At 55.5% G+C, this 17,794-nt stretch overlaps 6 protein-coding genes across 6 annotated transcripts; 4 read left to right on the top strand and 2 right to left on the bottom strand.

Annotated features, from left to right (window-relative positions):
- Positions 1 to 463: 463 nt before the first annotated feature.
- N657DRAFT_629762 (beta and beta-prime subunits of DNA dependent RNA-polymerase) lies at positions 464 to 4,233 on the bottom strand (the record flags this gene model as incomplete). Its single annotated transcript, XM_062790917.1, has 2 exons — positions 464 to 3,697; positions 3,763 to 4,233. 2 exons carry the CDS (start codon positions 4,231 to 4,233, stop codon positions 464 to 466), a joined length of 3,705 nt encoding a protein of 1,234 aa, XP_062652482.1.
- Positions 4,234 to 6,577: 2,344 nt separating this feature from the next.
- N657DRAFT_563251 (P-loop containing nucleoside triphosphate hydrolase protein) lies at positions 6,578 to 7,423 on the top strand (the record flags this gene model as incomplete). The annotated part of the gene is made up of 4 exons (XM_062788198.1): positions 6,578 to 6,627; positions 6,746 to 6,818; positions 6,889 to 6,908; positions 7,015 to 7,423. 4 exons carry the CDS (start codon positions 6,578 to 6,580, stop codon positions 7,421 to 7,423), a joined length of 552 nt encoding a protein of 183 aa, XP_062652481.1.
- On the top strand, positions 7,029 to 8,074 carry N657DRAFT_660300 (uncharacterized protein). Its single transcript, XM_062795038.1, has one exon. It carries the CDS (start codon positions 7,499 to 7,501, stop codon positions 7,892 to 7,894), a length of 396 nt encoding a protein of 131 aa, XP_062652480.1. The 5' UTR covers positions 7,029 to 7,498; the 3' UTR covers positions 7,895 to 8,074.
- Positions 8,075 to 9,527: 1,453 nt separating this feature from the next.
- On the bottom strand, positions 9,528 to 10,511 carry N657DRAFT_36617 (40S ribosomal protein S16). Its single transcript, XM_062787006.1, has 3 exons — positions 10,270 to 10,511; positions 10,011 to 10,210; positions 9,528 to 9,855 (listed from the first exon to the last, which is right to left on the bottom strand). The coding sequence occupies exons 1-3, from the start codon at positions 10,319 to 10,321 to the stop codon at positions 9,691 to 9,693; spliced, it is 417 nt and encodes a 138-aa protein (XP_062652479.1). The 5' UTR covers positions 10,322 to 10,511; the 3' UTR covers positions 9,528 to 9,690.
- A 1,083-nt stretch (positions 10,512 to 11,594) lies between these two features.
- Positions 11,595 to 12,193, top strand: N657DRAFT_676457 (uncharacterized protein; the record flags this gene model as incomplete). Its single annotated transcript, XM_062795897.1, has 3 exons — positions 11,595 to 11,644; positions 11,703 to 11,834; positions 11,902 to 12,193. The coding sequence occupies 3 exons, from the start codon at positions 11,595 to 11,597 to the stop codon at positions 12,191 to 12,193; spliced, it is 474 nt and encodes a 157-aa protein (XP_062652478.1).
- A 2,074-nt stretch (positions 12,194 to 14,267) lies between these two features.
- On the top strand, positions 14,268 to 16,603 carry N657DRAFT_36553 (uncharacterized protein). The gene is made up of 2 exons (XM_062787005.1): positions 14,268 to 14,648; positions 14,705 to 16,603. The coding sequence occupies exons 1-2, from the start codon at positions 14,479 to 14,481 to the stop codon at positions 16,197 to 16,199; spliced, it is 1,665 nt and encodes a 554-aa protein (XP_062652477.1). The 5' UTR covers positions 14,268 to 14,478; the 3' UTR covers positions 16,200 to 16,603.
- Positions 16,604 to 17,794: the final 1,191 nt, after the last annotated feature.

The raw sequence follows: 17,794 nt of genomic DNA, 5'->3' as shown, positions 1-17,794 counted from the left end.
TGGGTTTGAAGAAAAGAAGTTGACTTAGTTGGCGCAAATAAGGATGATGACTACCCAGAAGCCAAACAGAGAAGCGGGCAACTGCATGATATACCCGTCACAGCCGCCTGTTACAAGACAAGAGCCTAGTTGCGTTGGTTTTGTGTCCGGATCACCACAGCGGCCTCTCATTTCCCTCGTGTTTTCCAAGAGGGAGATGCAACACACTGTATGAGGAGATAGCTGCCTAGCCTTCATACCACGTCTCATGCCGCGTCAGAGACGCACTGCCCAACCCATGATAGCGATGTCTCACGGTTGTTTTCACCTTGTGCAACAAGGATGTGGTCCAAGGTCACTGTCGATGTCATGTCGAGGCACGTAGAGCAAAGCCGACATGGCTGAGACAAGACTTACATGCAGAGGATTCTACAATGACTTGACAAGGTATTTAACACAAAGATAAAGTCACATGCCAATCCCATCACGCCGCCGCTGCCACATTGAGCAGCGCCTTCGGTGCCGCTGGCTTCAGGGGCCCGCGCCGGATCGCGTCCTTCGTGTCCACCCGGTACTTCAGCTTCACACCCATGGCCGCAAGCTCGACGTCCAGGAACTTGAGCGCACCGGGCACCACCACCAAAGTCGTGTTCTCGCCTCCTATCCACTGCACCCCCTGTCCGTCTTCCCAGATCTCGCCGTTCAGGTTCATGAGATCCAAGCCCTCAATCTCGTCCAGGCGCTTCGCGCAGTTTCGGCAACGGACGGTGCCAACCTGCTTCCGTTTGCCAATAAACGGAGACACTGTCGGCTGCACCGCGAGGAAAGACCCGCAGTCCCGGCAGATCCAGGACTTGGTGTAGTCGGAGCAGTTGAGCAGGCGGTCCTGGAGTAAGAAGGCCGTTCCGTGCGCTAGCAGAGCGTCGCGCTCCATTTCTCCCACGCGAATACCGCCGCCCTTCTTGCGGCCCTTGATGGGCTGGCCCGTCGTCGGCACCACAGGACCAGTGGTACGCACCTGGTACTTGTCGTTCACCATGTGTCTCAGCCTCTGGTAGTAGACGACGCCGATGTATATGTCACAGGCAAACTCCTCGCCCGTGATGCCCGAATACATGGGCTCGTTGCCGTGGTAATTGTATCCGGCCTTCATCAGCTGGTGTCCAAAGTAGTCGGCCGCCGTGTGCTCCTCGTTGAACTTGAACGGCGTCGAGTCTTGTGCCAGGCCGTGAAGGGCACCAGCCTTGCCCGCCAATGACTCGACAAACATGCCGATTGTCATGCGCGACGGGAAAGCGTGTGGGTTGATAATGACATCAGGCTGGATCCCCGTCTCGGAGAAGGGCATGTCAATGGCGGGCCACTTCTGTGAGCAGACACCCTTCTGTCCGTGACGAGACGAAAACTTATCACCAATGACGGGGGACCTGGGGATACGGAGCTTGATCGAGACGGTCTGCAGTGGCTCATTGCCCGAGTCGCTGCCAATCACGCGCACCTCCTCAATGAAGGCGTCCTCCGCCTCCTTGTACCGCTCCCAGTGCGTGACGCCATCCCGGTTGATCAGCTGCCCACTATAGTCGGCTGAGACGGTGTGCCATGCGCAGAGGATGTCTCCTTCTCTGACCAGGCGTCCCACGTAGGGCAGTCCATCACCATCGAGCACCTCTCGGACTGACGGCCGGATGGTACTACCGGGTGCGAAGCCGAACATCTTGGTGATAGTCTTGGACGTGCGCGTCCTTGTGTCCTCCTTAAGGCTGATCTTCTTGGTCTTGTAGATCGTCCCATGGCCGAAACCACGCTCGTGAGCCGACTTATTGAGGATCATGGCGTCGTCCATGTCATAGCCCGTATATGAGATGACGGCAACCACCGCGTTCATGCCGTTGGGGAAGTTGTCGAAACCGTATGTGTTATGCAGCGGGGCGCGGACGATGGGTGTCTGGCCGGTCTGAAGGCGGTACATCTTGTTGTCTGTTCGATGCCGAATCGCGGTTCCCGGGGTGCCCATGGTTTGCTTACCCATCTGACACTGGTACATGTTGCGAGGTGACTGGTTGAAGTCTGAAAAGGGCGTCATGTTGGCCAGGATAGAGAGGATATTGGTAGGGTCAAATTCGACATGTGTCGAGTCACCGGGTATGACTTCGCCTTCTGTGCACGCGATCGACATGTATGGCTGCTCATGCGGGCCAACGAAGTCTTCCTGGCCCAAAGACAGATACTTGACTGGCCGAACCATCCTGGCTGGTCGCGAAGACATGTAGATGCCAGGATAAGACCCGCCCTTCGATGGAGGGACATAGCCGATCTCCAGTTGTACCGGAATGCCATGGCCGCCCTGGACCTTCCAGTGTCGTAAAGTGTCGGCTATCGCCTTGGAGGCCTGCGGGGTGCACCAGCCGATGATCCGGCCGTCAAGCATCACTACGACACTTTCGCTGGTGGCGGCCGATGAGTAGTCGTTGACGCCCAATTCCATCGCAGCTGCCGGAACGGCCGAGACATCGACCGAGTCCGTCATGATCTTGCACTTGTGGGCTAAGTGGTTCAACAAGCCGCACGGCGCACCATCGGGAGTATGCACTGGGCACAGGAAGCCCCAGGACTCGGGCAGCAATTTTCGGACGGTCGTGGTCTTCAGTTGCGCAAAAAAGCTACCACGATGGACCATGCGGAAGTGGCTGATGAAGCGCAGGAAGTTCAGTTTCTCGGCCACGACGGTGAAACCCGAGACCTGTTGCAGGTCGAGACCTGAGGGGCTCTGGAGATTGCCGGTCGACAGGAAGTACTCCAGTGCATTGCCGAGGTTCTCGTTTGTCCTCCTGAAAATGGAAATTGGAAAGTCCCTGGCAAACGTGGCAGATGTGAAGGAAACGGTTGGGTTTCGCCTCAAGTAGTCGCGCAGCGCTGCTCTAAGTGCGACCGAGAGCAGCTCATCCAGGCGCTCCTTCAGCACCATGCCGTACAGGAAGCCGCCAAGCAGAATCTCCTGGTTCTGAACCGCATCAGGGTTGTCAACGGCACAGTCCCCGGCGACAAGCGCATAGAGTTTCCGACACATGAAGAGCAGTAACTTGAACTTGTCAAGGTCCTGTTCCTCGGTGACGTCGACACACCCAAGGTGGACCAGGACAATCTTGCGGAGGAACTCGGTGCCGACTTCGTAATCTGACATGGTGTCTGGCACGCCGAGCACCACGCGAAACTTCTCGCCCAGGTATGAGCGAGTCTGTGTCTTGCTGTAAATACCGTATGTCTTGTAGGTGCGGAGGAGTAGTTCGACCCGGTCCGTCAGGAAGGTGTTCTCGATCCCTTTTGAATCGGGTGGCCCAACCAAGCCCTCAAAAATCTCGCGATCGTTCGTCTCGATCAGAGCCTTGAGAATCATCATGACGGGCACGAGATACTCGTTCTTCCTCCAAGAGAAGCGGAACGTGACATTGCCATCGTTGAGGTAGTGGAGCACATTGGTCTGGGAGGTCTCATCTGGGCGGACGGATCGTACTATGATGCCGTACGGCGTATATGAAGGACCTCGGTTTGTGAAACTCGGGCGGACGATAGCCAGCGGGAAGTTCCTGCGGTTGACCAGGAGCATACGGATGATCTTTTCAATGCCGTTGACGATGAAGTATCCACCTAGCTCCTCGGACTCTTCTTTCCTTTGCACAAGCAGCGCCGGGGGATTGTTCTCGAGGTGGCACTTATTGGACTAGGGTGTGAGAGAGCGTGTCAGAGCTTGCTAGCAGCCAGGCCGGGCGTGGTTGGAAAGCATACCTTGACCATGATGGGCATCTGACCCAGCTCTCGGACAAACTCTTGTGGTTCGCCATCGTTGACGCGATACTCCAGAACGGCCGTGAGCTTGCCTCGGTACGAGACATGCCGTTCCCTGCATTCGGCTGGGAAGATTTCGCGCCTCTTGGCGAACTTGTTGGACAGCGGAACCTGGGATTTCTGGAGCGTGACACTCTTGTACCGGACTGTCAGCTTGTTCTTGCCCCCCGGCGCTGCTCTCTCGTCCCCATCCAAGAATGTCTTGGTCCCGATCTCGGAAAGCGCATGGTCGAGGAGGCTGGGCTTCCCGTCGTTCCGAAAGAGGGCGTTGAAAGACTCGATATGGGGGTTGACAGCCAGTTGGAGGGCAGGGTAGGCGCTGCGGTCGGTTGGAGGGTTGCGGAAGAGCTTCTCACGGCGGATTGTGTTGTATTCGTGGTCCCACGACGTGTCGGTGCTCCCGCGGGCCATCTTTCGCGTGGGCAGGACGAAAAAGGTCTGCAAGAGAGTGCTTGTTTCGTTGGGCAATGCGATCGCGCCGCCTCAGAGTCGTGGCGGCAGCCCCTCGTCTGATCCAAGCCACAGTTTATTGTCTGAACATTACTGAGGTCGCGCCGCACTGCCAACAGGACAGAGTATGGGTATCGCTAGAATTGGTTGAGCGCAGACTTGTGATGAAGTCGTTCCGTTCCAATGCCGGGAACATTTTTTTGTTCAGTATCTTATCAGTGTAGTGGGGTCTTTCTTGGCCCTCGGCGACTTGCAATCGACATGGATCCGCATTTCGCAACTCTCATCCTTCCACGACTTGCATGCCATACATACGAACCTTGGCTTTGTCGGCGGTTCCACTGCCTACATCTGCTACCTTAGTTTTTGATCAGGGAAAAAGACCTTGGGCGGCCCAGCAACTTCAGAACGGTTTTCACCCCCATCCCGATCCCTGGATTCCCGTGCGCCCGATACTCCCAGATTGGAGCCTTCCTTGCCATGGATTCTGCCTCCAGGGAGTCTTCAGGCAGAACCTAAGATGCACAGCAAACTAGGGGCAGGGTGAATGTCTGGCCGGGTCTTTCTCCAAAAGCTGGCCGGTCCGCTGGCCCCGTGGGGATTTTGGGCGTGCTCTACTGATGTCCAGTCGAATGACCAAGGAGGTCAGCATCTAAACCACTCAGCCCCAACGAACGGCCACGGATCACAGCGACCAACCATGGCGAATCAGGCTAATCAGAAACAACAGCATGCAGCTAGTAGAAGGCAGATTGAAACCCAACTCCAGGTCGTGCAGCTCCCGTGCCTGGTACCTATGCCTAATGACCATTGGCATGCCAATGTTGCCTGTGCGACTAACCCGAATAAAATGGACGGGAGTACCTATGTACCTTACTGTGGCTCGTGTAGGTAGTGATGGAAACCAGCAGGTGGTCAACAGTCTGGCACCCGGCCCGACCTGGAGCTATGCTCCCGAGTTGGGTTGGTTTCATCAATGCCTTTGAGCCCTCGAAAAGGCGTCACCATCAACCTGCGTGGCTCCCTCATGAACAAGTGAGCTTCTTCCCAGAGCGTGGGGAACCCTGCCTGGGCGATAGTGTCGAAGCTTGATGACCCAATCACTCTGGTTAGCATCTGCGACCCCGCTGTTGGTGGCCTCGACCTGCTCTCGGGACCTCCACAATTCTATCCGAACTCAACCACATCAGAGGAGGCGTTTGTGCTTCGTTCAGATAAATAGCCCATCCTATCTACCCTTTCCATCCAAACCGTTGAACTGCTTGCCATTTGGGACAAGCGCAGGGGGGCGTTAAAGAGAAACCTGAGTTACGCCGTGGTCAGCTGCAGACCAGAGCCGCCGAGCAGCCTCGCTTCTTTCTGGGTCGAAACCGACAAGCCCCGGGCAACCAAGCTGGAGGAACAAGCACACAGACGACATCCCATCTTGTCAGGATCCATCCCCATTATCAGATCGACTCGGCCGCTGTCCTGGTGTCCCCGGTCCCTGCAGCACACATCTCCGCCGCCGCGGCAATCTCCTGCAGTAGCTCCTTGCAGCTCACAGGCATTCCTTGCGCTTCCAGATCCCCGATTTCTCTGCTGATGCGCAATACCACCCTCCCGAAAGACGATTCTTCGTGCTTGACTTACACTTGACGCCGTCCCCTGGCCGCCAGCCGCTGCCTCCGCTTGGCTTTCTAGGTCTCAGCACTGGCATTCACTGCAACCTGGGATATTCAGACCTAGCCGACCGACAAGGTGGCTTCCGTACCTCGTCCCGGACAGTCTCGGTGCCGCTTCCCTTTTTTCGAGGCTCTAACCGCCCGCTCGTTATTAATTCACCCGCATCATCTTCTTCCTGCGCACTGAGGCACGGATCACAAACCTGGCTTGACACAGCAAAGTTACCTACCTTAGATTTGTGTTCCCGGTGGCATCTTTTTGATCGCTTGTGGGCCTGGTCTCTCGCTCACCCCCGTCTGCCCCGCGCCGTCTTTCTTGACCGACGGATTCAAATAAACGGGGACTCTAGCTTCATCCTGTTTCCTGATTCTTGCAAAAATCCAAAGGACCTACGATCCCGCGCCCTACGGGACATTTCTCTCATCTGCGCCGCTCTGGGAGTCTGAACGCAGGAGAGTATTTTTCTTAAACTGGACCCGGGTGCCCGAGACTCGTCACCGCCGATCCCACCCGTCACCCTGGACGGCGTCGCGAAACCTTGACCGCAGACCAAACTTGCGCGACTTTTCTTCCTGGTCGTTTCTTCAACCTTTTCAGCCCTCCTAGCCATTTCTCGACGATCGCCTGGCCCTCAACGACCATGGCGGGACTATTCAAGCGGGTGTACGACTGGTTGTTGCGGACGTTTTGGTGAGTTTGACCACCCTGCACCTCCCCCGCGTCGCCGAGCTGCGGGGCACTATCGAGCTGCTCCTCGTCGGCAGCGCATCGCCGCGATCTCTGGGGTCGAGGGGCTAACCCGACGCAGGGCAACCGAGATGGATGTGACCATGATCGGGCTGCAGAACGCTGGCAAAACTTCTCTTCTGCGTGTGCTCTCGGTGAGTGATATGGCAGGCCGCTCCTCCAGGGTGAACCGCGAAGGACTGATATCTAATCCCCCATCGCCAGGGCGGAGAATTCGCGATCGAGTAAGCGGCCCATTCCAAGACCTTGCCCGAGGCAGATATTGCAGACACCACCTATTTGCTCCCCACCCTCCCGGTTTCAATTCCGCCGCTGACCTCCTTTCTGCAGCTCCATTCCCACAGTCGGCTTCAACATGAAGCGGGTGCAACGGGGGCATGTGACACTCAAGTGTTGGGACTTGGGTGGCCAACCCCGCTTTCGACCAATGTGGGAGAGGTACTGCCGCAACGTTAACGCCATAGTCTTTATCGTCGATATCGCCGACCTAAGCCTGCTCCCCGTGGCCCGCGAAGAGTTGCATTCACTAATGAGCCAGCCGACCCTCGAGGGCATTCCGCTGCTCGTGCTCGGCAACAAGTCAGACTTGCCCAACAAGCTCTCGGTCGACGAGCTGATCGACGCCATGGACCTCAAAAACATCGCACACCGCGAGGTCTCATGCTACGGAATCTCGGCCAAGGAAGAGACGAACCTCGAGGCCGTCCTGCAATGGCTGATGAAGTATGCCAACAGGTGAATGCGTCGTCGCCTGCTACGTACGAGCTCGGTCGCATCTTGATTTGAGTACCACAACTTTGGCGGATCGGTTCGCATGGTGGTTCGGCGACTCGGCTGGTTTTGCGCTGCAGCCTGGGTTTCCGGCGTTATTGTTTCCGTTTTTTCTCTTTTAATCTCGTCCATGCGTTGTTCTCGGGGGAAGATTCGATTATCGGCCGGCGACGACCAACTCTTCTTTCAACATCGCTTCCTTCCTTTTCGTCCGAGTGGCATTGGAAGCCTAAGGCGCAGTCAGCCTTTTATTTTTACAGGAAGGCCGTGCTTTCCCATCAAGAACGGGGAAACCGGACCCTTCTGGAGAGATGAGACTCGATGCTTCCCGCGGTGGATGAGCTCAGACTGGAGCCGCAAGGCCAGACATTGGGTTGGCAATACGTACTACGAGTGGCGCTTGCCACTCGCAGCCATGAGCGAGGAATGGGAAATATGAGGGCATTTCAGAAAGGGTCGTTCTGAAATACGTTTCTGGTGCGGAGAAAACGTGTAAGTGAGAGGGCGAGCTTCTGGTGCTGTGAGGCGCGCGGGCAGTTTGTATTTCGTTTCAGTGACTCTCACTCTCGACAGTCGGTTTCGATAATGAATGATGAACAATTGTCAAGACAAGTGAGATGAATCGAAAAGGAATTGTAGACACTCCAGCTGGGCCTCAGCGCATGCCACAGCGTGGTTCGTGTTCCTGGTCCACGAGTCCAGGGAGGGGTGAAGCAGCCCCGCCAAGTCAGGAAGGACCGCGGCGGAGAGCGTGTCGGTGAGCGCCAATTCCCACAACTGACCTTGAGGCCAATGAAGTCGGAAGGCAGGAAGAGGAGCAAGAAGGGCGCACGGTGAAGGAAGAACTTTCAGGGAAAGTAAGAAAAGAAGGGAGAGGAAACTTGATCCTCCGAAACCTTTCTTCGAGGGGACCAGGCGAGAGGTCAAGTCCCTGGACTTACGGAGTACACACAGACCATTTCGGCCATTGACGTGTGAAGGTACGATTGGCTGCTTCAGATAGGGATATCCATCTGTCGATAAGACACGCCGACACGAACGGAGGGGCAAAAGAGTGCATAACGGGGCAAATGCAAGCGGATGGGATGGAATGGATGCAATTTTGGATCAAAGTTTGCATGTAAGCCGCTTTTTCGTCCCTTGATCGTGAATTCATTCCCGCCCAATTGGCGCTGGTTATCCTGCCGTCCAGTCTCTCAACTCTGTCTTTCGGGATTTTCTCATAGGTCTCACACCCGCTCCTTTCAGTTACGCAAGGGCCTTTAGGAGTGAGATCCCTTGTATGCATAGTCTGACGTGTTCATGCATCTGTGAATCGAGCCTGGTTGGAGGTTCCATCTCCAGTCTCAATTCACCGTAGTCCGTTAGAATGGCGCCAGAGTATGCGCTTTTCGAGGCCTGACATTTGCTCACTGCCTGGCGTGCTCCTTATGTTGCAATGAGCGAGAATTGGAGAAGTGCCTGACTGCCAATCCAGATCACGGTACATGAGGGGCCTGATCAAGAGGACGGCACCACCGAGTCGATGCCAAATTCGCTAAAGATGGAAAGAGATGAAGAGCGCTGGTAAAACTCCCTGCTACGACTTTGATGGTTGAATAGCCTTCATTCTTTCCCGCATCAAGCCCTTGCCCAAGACAGACGGCACGGGTTTCTCGCTGGGACTTGCTGAATTTCGTACCAATCTCCAGGAGCGGCGCTATGACTTTCACCGTGTACGTCGCAATCCCGCCCATGTTGATCGTCTGGTGGTGCAATCCGGTGGTGTTTCTCGGAGGTTTCGCCGTCTTCCAAAGATGGTCTGGTGTAGTCAACTGCCAGCGTTGATAATGAACTGCGAACTCAATCAGCAACCGCCACCACCCTCCCAGAAGGTCCTCAAAGTCTGCACCGGCACAATTTCTGGGCATCCCAGGTGAGAAACACGGATAACATTCCTGCCCGGCGCGGGCAGCCAGGCTGTCACTCGAGCTGCTCTATTGCTGAGACCCCCCAGTTTCCCTCGAAGTAGACAGCCGTTCCCGATTTCACATGATCAATGCATGAGCCCGCCAGGAGTATTGTATGGGGGCCAGGTAGACTCGAGTCTCGATTCCTATCTCCCAAGGCGCCATGTATGTGCACCTTAGCAGGCCACCGTTGGAGGCCAATATCGACTCGTAGCTGACCAATGCAATGCCGAACGCCGTCCGTGTCCACGCAAGTCCCCGCTTCCCAACATGACCCAAAAACCGATCAACGATAGGACTTCTGGAACCTCGCACGGGCACCCCTTCCACCAAACTTCTTGGGCTCGCAACGCCGGGGGTCGGCGACTAGGAGGCTGCGGTCGAACTGGATAAGGGCGGACTTGAGGAGATTCTTGGAGTGCTCATCGATGTACTTGGCGTAGTAGGCGACCTAAATTTCGAAGAGTTAGTACGTCATCTTCACAGCGTAAGCCCAAACTGCAACGGGTTCGGTGGACTGACAATGGCCTTCGCAATCTGTTGCAACAAGCGTGTTAGCTTTCTCTCCACGTCGACGCCTCGTGCAGAGCGACTCAGGAAACCTACCGCCTGGCGCGTCGCATAGACCTGAGAAGTGTGACCACCACCGGCAACTCGAATCCGGATATCGACCTCAGCGAACTTATCGGCGCCAATAATGAGGACAGGCTCGTAGAGTTTCGCCCTGAGGATCTCGGGGGCAAACAGCTTGAGCGGCTTGCCGTTGACCTTGATCAGGCCCTTGCCCTGCACACAGCGCGCGACGGCTGCGATACCGTCAGTCACTGACCGATCGATTTGCCTGGTTCCAAGCAAAAGTCCGTACCTGTGGCATTCTTCTTCTTGCCGAACACCTGAACTGCCTGGGTGGTCGCCATTTTGACTTGTTGGCAAGATACCTTCCTGTTCGTTAGTTCGCGGCTGGATTTTCCTCCTTGCCCAAATTTTGTGTGTGGAGGGGAATTCAGGATGGGGCTAGCGGCAGTCACGTGGCTTAGCTCGTGGCTTGAAGCAGCATAATGTGGCTCAATTCCTACGGCTCAGAGTGGAGCGGTCTCGAGATCCGGGACCGCGACATCCGACAGACCGGACTCGTCCTCGACCGAAAACCGCTGATCAACGGAACCTAGAAGAGGACTCCACAACGTTCATATTGTTAGGTATTACATGCTAGGTTGGCAGTCGTGCTCGACCGGCAATTTGATCCCGTATTTGTCGGCCCTTTCAACAGTGTCAATGAACAATGTCACAGGCATTGTCAGCTTGGAATCTTGGAAAATGGAATTACGCTGTCGAAACGGGAAAACATTCTGCCAACCATCAAGAAAGGGCGATGCAATCTCGCGTCAGCGCCTTGATGACCTCGTGGCCGGGCCCGTCGGCTACACAGTATACGTGTATAGGCCTTTGCTTCCAGTGGAGGGATCGGTTGGCCGTTACCAATCATTGAGAATGTTCCGAAATGACACCACAGAGGCAGAAGCCTGGCTGCGCCTAAACCTTTAAGTGGAGTTACACTCTGAGTCTGTCGTCTGTCAGTACCTGGATTTGCGCTCGCCTGTATCAGATCCAGATTGCCAATGATCAGTTTGAACACGCCGGTGGAATACGCCGGGAACGAAGGCGAAATCTCCAGATTCTTCAAGGACCCTGACTTGAGTGTCCTCGGGACTTTCATACAAATACCTTAGCAGACAAGGAGGGGAAGATGCCGCCAAGATCTTGTGCACTGCTGAGACTGCATGGCAGCTGCCTCTTTGTGATCTCATTGGGGCTGCGGATTTCTGTGCAAACGGGCACTCTCAGCTCAGCCACAAAGGTGCCACGCCTGCAACGTGTGCCAAGCACTTGAATTCCACGGTGTTTTCACGACGAGCCGTTGGCTCCGGCTGCGGTAGAGGAATGCTCCACAGTGCTGGAACCACGGACTGCACGTCACTTCCTCGCTTTGAGCGCCCATCCATTTCTCACCACGAAACCCCAGCCATCAAACTCACTCTGGAAAGCGCCACTTCCATCTCTCTACAACTATCCACCGTCATCGACATCATCGCGCAAATCAAATTCCTTCGACCGAATTCTCACGCGCGACACTTCGATTCCCCTGCACTGAAACTAGGCACGTTTGAAGCGATCGATACACAACCCTAAATGGCGCCTCTCATTGAGCAGACGGCCGAACTAGCGAAGCGCCTGGACGGGTGCGTACAACGCGGCGTTGCATTACCTCTAGAATATCCCGGCTAACAAAATGACCAGTTGCGGCGATGGCCGTTATCGTGGCGACGACGGATATTGCTATTGGTACTACTCGGGGTGGTATTATTGGGGCCGCTGGGTCTTTGCTGGATTGGCGATTCTCTTCATCATCATCGTCTTCGCCGTTCTCTTGTATGTCGCCTTCCTAACCATGCACTCGACCCACCATGAACCAAGCTGACGCATCTTCCTCCTGCAGCCGCAACTCTCGTCGCCGCAGAAGGCTAGGTCAACAGCCTTTGTACGGAACAGGCTGGATGGCGCCCGCGCCGCCTCCCTACTACCCGCCTCCACCGCAGTACTCGGCGCACGACCAGCATCCCGGCTCCCCTCCCCCGCCTGGCGGCTATAAGTATGGCTCAGGTGATGGATACTATGGCGGGAATCAGCAGGAGGGCATCCAGCTTCAGCAGCCGCCCAGCGCGTACCACCGCGGTACCGACCAGGACTATGCGCCTCCTCCGGGACCCCCGCCGAATGCGGCCAAGTGAAGGGATAGGGTGTCGACGGAGATGCGAAGGTAATGGGGGATGCTGAGCAGAAGGGGTGGGAGGGCAAGCCATTCGCTCCATGCTGTTGATGAAGGACACGGGCGATGGCGTTACGGGGTTGCTTCGGTATACTTGCGAAGCGATGGATTAGTCAAGACAGTCATTGGAACAGGGGCGGCGGGATACGACGCTCGCTACGTTGCTGGCGTGGCTATCCACGCTTTCTCTTGTCCTCGACCTACTTTTTATCGGTATTGCTAGGTTTTTGTTTGTGATCATCAATCGATTAGTTAGCGCTCGTGTATGAATGACACACAACGTGGATTTTGAAATGAGAACCGCGATGCACAACACCTATATCGAAATTCGTAAATCATGCCAAAGGATGTGGCCGCTCCTTACGCTGCTCGGTCTTTGAGCGCTTGCGGGTTCAATCCCCACAAAATACGCCTCGTAGTTCGGATGAATAATGGCCCTTGATGCTTGAGAGTTAACACCCAATCTCTCCTTAATGATGATGACATCAAGGGACAGAACAACGGCTCGCGAAATGCGATCTCTAGCCGAGAAGCTAGGAGAGCCGTTCGTCATGTGTATACATGTTGCCAAACCGAAAAAGAAACCGAAAATGGCAGACAGTCTGGCCCGCCCGGGTTCGATGTGGGAAGGTTCTGGCAAGGGCCCCTGCGTACCTACTGCACCTTGCACGCAATATCAAACACGGGCGGCTCTCCGGTTGGCATTTTAATTCGGGTACCTAAAACACCTAAGCTCTGGAATGACTTCCGTTTCTCTATGCATTGGTTACCTCCTTTGGTTGTTATGTTCTGCTCCCAGTTCTGCTGCTCTACTTCGCATTTTACCTTCCTCCCCACTCTCGTCCTTCCTTTGCCCCTAACTCAGTCGGAGACGGACATCGATCGCTGGCCACTGGCCAGGCCCCGCCGGGATGTCTTGACGATTCCGGTTTGGTGTTGCGGATGCTAAGATTGCGATTTTTTTTTTTTTTGAAAAATCTTGATAATGGAAAATGAATACAAGGCCTTGAAATGTCAGATTTCAAATAAACTTATCAGTTATCTCCATTTCTAGTATGAGGTAAGAATAAAAAGGTTAAGACTATACGTGGTGTCCATCCGGCCAGCCCTTGCCATGTCGGTCTCCAACAGCTCAGAACCCCAAAATTGGGTACCAACCCTATAGGGTAGAACCTATGTTTCAATTTCGCCAAGCAATTTCAAGGTGCCCTTCAATGAAATCTCTAGATTTGGGAGCAGTGAACCAAGGGAGATTGCCCTTCCCTTAGGAACTCGCCCCGCTCCCCCCACCTGGTTCAAGCCACCAGTACGCGTAACTGCCTTACACGTACGTGTAATCGTCCCGTCGCTGACAGTTGCTCACCACCTCCAATGTTTTAAGCGGTGTAATGGCAGGTCGGCGGTGATTTCCACTGCCTTTGAAGTGGGATATAATCGTGCCTTCATTGTATTCGGAGGATACCCAAGGATCGCAAGCATCGCGAACTTTGAAGTAAAATGGCCTTCAATCTTCGTGTGATCTCTCCGGCCGATGTGCCGCTGCCGACTTGGTAGATATTGGTTGGCCCCTGTTGCAAGGATCTGAAGCCATCGGACCTGCAGAAGCGAACGGAGCGCGAACGACGAGCCAATGCAATCCGCGCATTCAGCCCAGCGCCCGCATTTTTCTGTCCCAAATGCCAGTGCAGGAGGCCATTTCATGTTGCTCTTCTTCCTCCCGCGGTGCGTGAGACGGAGCAGAGCCACTCCCTTGGTCGTTCGTTTTGCAAGCGCCTTAGTTGGACGCTCAGGCCGGCAGTAATTTATCTGCCTCGTCCCGTTCATTGTGCGACCGCACCGCCCGGCCCTCCTCAACAACCTTGCTCGATCTTTGTTCGGTCACTCCCTTCGTACCACTTAGTTGCCGTCGCGGATCGAGACGATTATCGATTTCGAAACACTCCTTACCGCGCATAATCTACGCTTTGGTCATTGGAAATACTATTTCGAACAGGTTTCCAAATCTGCGACCTTCCCAGTGTTCTGCGACGATTCGGAATCCGCGGATGTGGATTTGCTCGCAGCAGCGGAACGGCACCGAGTTTCGAGACGATCATACATACGGACCACAATGAATCAGTAGCGCTTATTGAACAAGCTTATTGTTTCGGCAATTCATGCAATTGTGGATCGCATCATTGATCGCTCAGAAATTCGTCGTGCGGGCCGTTGGATCCTGTCCGGGCGGAGGAGAGTCCAAGAGGCAAGATGCCGGCAGTCGACGTGGCGATGGAGACGAGTTTGCGGAGGGGGTTCTTGGATTTGTTCGTGGCCAGTCTACGACCTGCGTTTGAGAGGAGGGACATTGCGGGCACAGTCTCAGATGTGAAGACGGCCTTTTCCAGCTGGGACAACTGCATGCAGGTCACCTATTGCAAGTATGTTCACCCTTCTCCCTCCACGGCGCTGTCTGGTGCTTACTCGAGACGTCCAGGTGGCCCGTCATTGCGCTCATCATTATTGGCGGCTTGATTATTTTCTCGGTGGTTTGGTGCATCATTCGTTGCGCCTGCTGCGGGCTCTCTTGCTGCTGCTCTTGCTTCTCGTGCCTCAAGTGCTGCGGTGACTGCTGCGGCTGCTGCGATCCGCCGAGGGGCAGCCGGCGCAAATATCTTGATGAACCATACATTCCACCGAACCATGGATACAAGGCGCAAGAACCGATGCATGCTGGATTTGCCGGCCCAACGGCACCAGCAGCACCTAAGGGGCCAGAGTTTGCCCAGTTCGCCACGTTCGATGCCAGCGGCAAGAAGGACGAGGATGCTCTGCCTCAGATGCCTAGCTGGGAGGGCGCCGAGCACAAGAAGGTGCTCGTTGAGGAAGAGGCGGTCGAGATGAATGCTCTCAAGAAGCCCGAAGCCGCTGGCCAAGTCGCCGGTGCCGGCGCGATGGGTGCAGCAGTTGGGACAGTGTCTCCGGTTAGCTCTCGATCGCCGGTTAATCGAAGCCCGTACGGGCCACCAGGTGCTGGTCCCAGTTCCGATGGTCTTTTTGCTGCGAGCGCAATCGGCAACAACGATCCCTATGCGCAGGGTACGCCAGGATATAATCAGCCGGTGATGGCTTACAGCGAGCCAGGGCAAGGGTACGGCATGCCCGGCGCGACCATGAGTCCCGGTCCACGGTCACCGCACGCTTACAATAATGATGGATATAATGATGGGTACAACCACGGTGGCTACGGACAAGCTCACGACTACCCAAACCCCTTGCCTGCCGCAGGCACATATGACAACTACGGCACCGCCCAACACCAGCCGTATGACAACTACCAAACCTACAACTCGCCTGTTGACCAAGGCTGCGGCGCCGCTGCCCACCGGAGTAACCAGATAGCATACGAAATGGACGCCACGCCATGCCACTCCCCCGAGCCGAGGTCCTCCGCGGCACCACATGAGCTTTACGGGGCCGAGACACGGCGAACCCCCGCTCCGCAGGGCCAATATACCACCGGAGGCTACGGCGCAGCCGAATCCCGTCGGTCACCGGCCCCTCAAGGTCAATACGGGGCCGGGTACACCGCCGAGTCCCGCCGATCGCCCGCCCCGCAAGGCGACTACGCTCGGCGCTCGCCCCGGTCACAAGCCGATTACAAGAGCGGCGGCAGCAGGAGCGGGTACGACAGCCGCCCTTACGGCGGGGGCTCTTCCGCTTGGGCAACCCCCCAGCGGCAATATTCCCACAACAGCAACGAAAACGGCATGCACCCGCCCTCCTCTCACGGGCCCGCGCCGCCGCTGCGGAACAACGCCGGGTTCGACTCCACCTCGGGCTACAGCCGTCCGCCGCCTGCTGGTGATATTACCGCCAGCAAATCCGTGGGTAGTGGTGGTGGCGGATACCGGCAACTGGCTTCGCCGCCGGTGGAGGAGCAGGGCGGTGCCGCGTACCCGGGGTATAAACCCTACCATCCCGCGACATGATTCATCGCATGCTAGTTTGGAAGGGAGGGAGAGAAAGGGATGGTCGGAAGTGGGACAGAAAGGATTTATAAATCACTACCTACCTGTCTTCCTATACCTTGATACCCATATTATCGGTTGCGTTGCCAGGAGTTTTTGGCCTTTCATTTCTTCTTAAGATCTTTGGTTGCACGGTTTTCCTCTGGACAGTCACTCCATATAGATGGTGTTCCGTCACTTTGTGTTTTCTTGGTTTGTTGGTGTTCGCTTGATGCTCTGGAAATCTGGGCTGGGGATGTACGAGGCGATCATCCGTACAACTAAACCAGGTGGCGCTGGTCAAGAGGCGGTCTGATGTCTGTTTTTTCTACTATTTTGCAACGTTTCTGCCCGTTGCTTTTGTCCTCTTTGAACCATTGACTGGGGATGGATGCTTCGGATCCGAGCCAGCAAGGGTTGTTATTCCTCGGTGCTTTGAGCACACTGATGGACGGTTTGATGTCGGGGACGGGGGGTTAGCTCGGGCAGTTATGGTTTCTCGAAAACAGTGCCAGTAATGGAAATGGGATGATCGGTGCCATGGGATCATAGCCGGGCACCCGAGCAGAGCTTGGGCGTGTTGTGCGACAGTGGTTTTGGTGTAGTACAACTTAGGACTATGCCGGAATGGCGGCAATGGTAGGTCCTTCATATCGAAGGCTCGGAATCTGACTGCCAACAGCCGTGTGTCCTCTCTCGTTAATTACCTTGCCGTTACCAATCTGTTTGCTGTTGGTGGACCAGTGGTGGATTTCCCGAGAATCCTGGCTCTCCGCAGACTGCCGAGTAATGAGCCACACTCCAGCGGATATCTCCAGGTACCGAGACGCCGGCCTTAAACAGCTTGCTATAAATACCTACGATCTCCGAGTGTGCAGACCCAGGATCATAGCTCGAGGCACCCGAACCCTGATGATGCAGCTCATTCCTCCAGAGCGGGACCTTAACACGTGTATGTATCCACAGCAAATGGACCACAGTACAATGATAGCTCAAGTCAACCTCTCCTGTGTCGATCGGATCCCGAGGACCCACGGAATCACGCTATACCGAGGTTCCGCAAATACGGTGGACTCTGAAGCGCGAGGTTACGCAAACACAAGCTGCCCTCTGCTGATGTGGTAACGCAGGTATTTGTAATACAAAGATACGCAAAGCCGTTGGTCGTACGGACGGACATTACGAGGGGGATCATCAATGAAGCAAGATTCCTAAGAAGGCAAGCGAGCTTGCCAAGGGCTGAGCAGCAGAGGTCCAAGGATAATTTGGGGCCTGGATTCTTCCCTTTGGATGATGCCAAAGCATCCAGCTCATTGCTGCCGTTGGTGCTCCTACGATGCGGAGCTGCCACTACATGGTAGCGCCCACCGTGCATGGTAAGCTCGGATGGATGTGGCTTTCAACCACCGCGCACCCAGTCAGGAAAAGCATCTGCACCTGTGTGTCCTGACGTGGCTGTGGCAGTGCCCGAAGGATGCGGATCGCTATGGTTCCTGTGGGGAAAGCAAGGTTGCGAAGGGACTTCAGGGAGAGGTTGCTGGTGTTCCTGTAATGGCCAGTCGACCGCTGTTCTTGGG

The sequence above is a fragment of the Parathielavia appendiculata genome (genome assembly GCF_033297405.1).
Source record: "Parathielavia appendiculata strain CBS 731.68 unplaced genomic scaffold N657scaffold_1, whole genome shotgun sequence".
Lineage (NCBI taxonomy): Eukaryota > Fungi > Ascomycota > Sordariomycetes > Sordariales > Chaetomiaceae > Parathielavia > Parathielavia appendiculata.
This window is presented reverse-complemented; position numbering and strand designations above follow the sequence as displayed.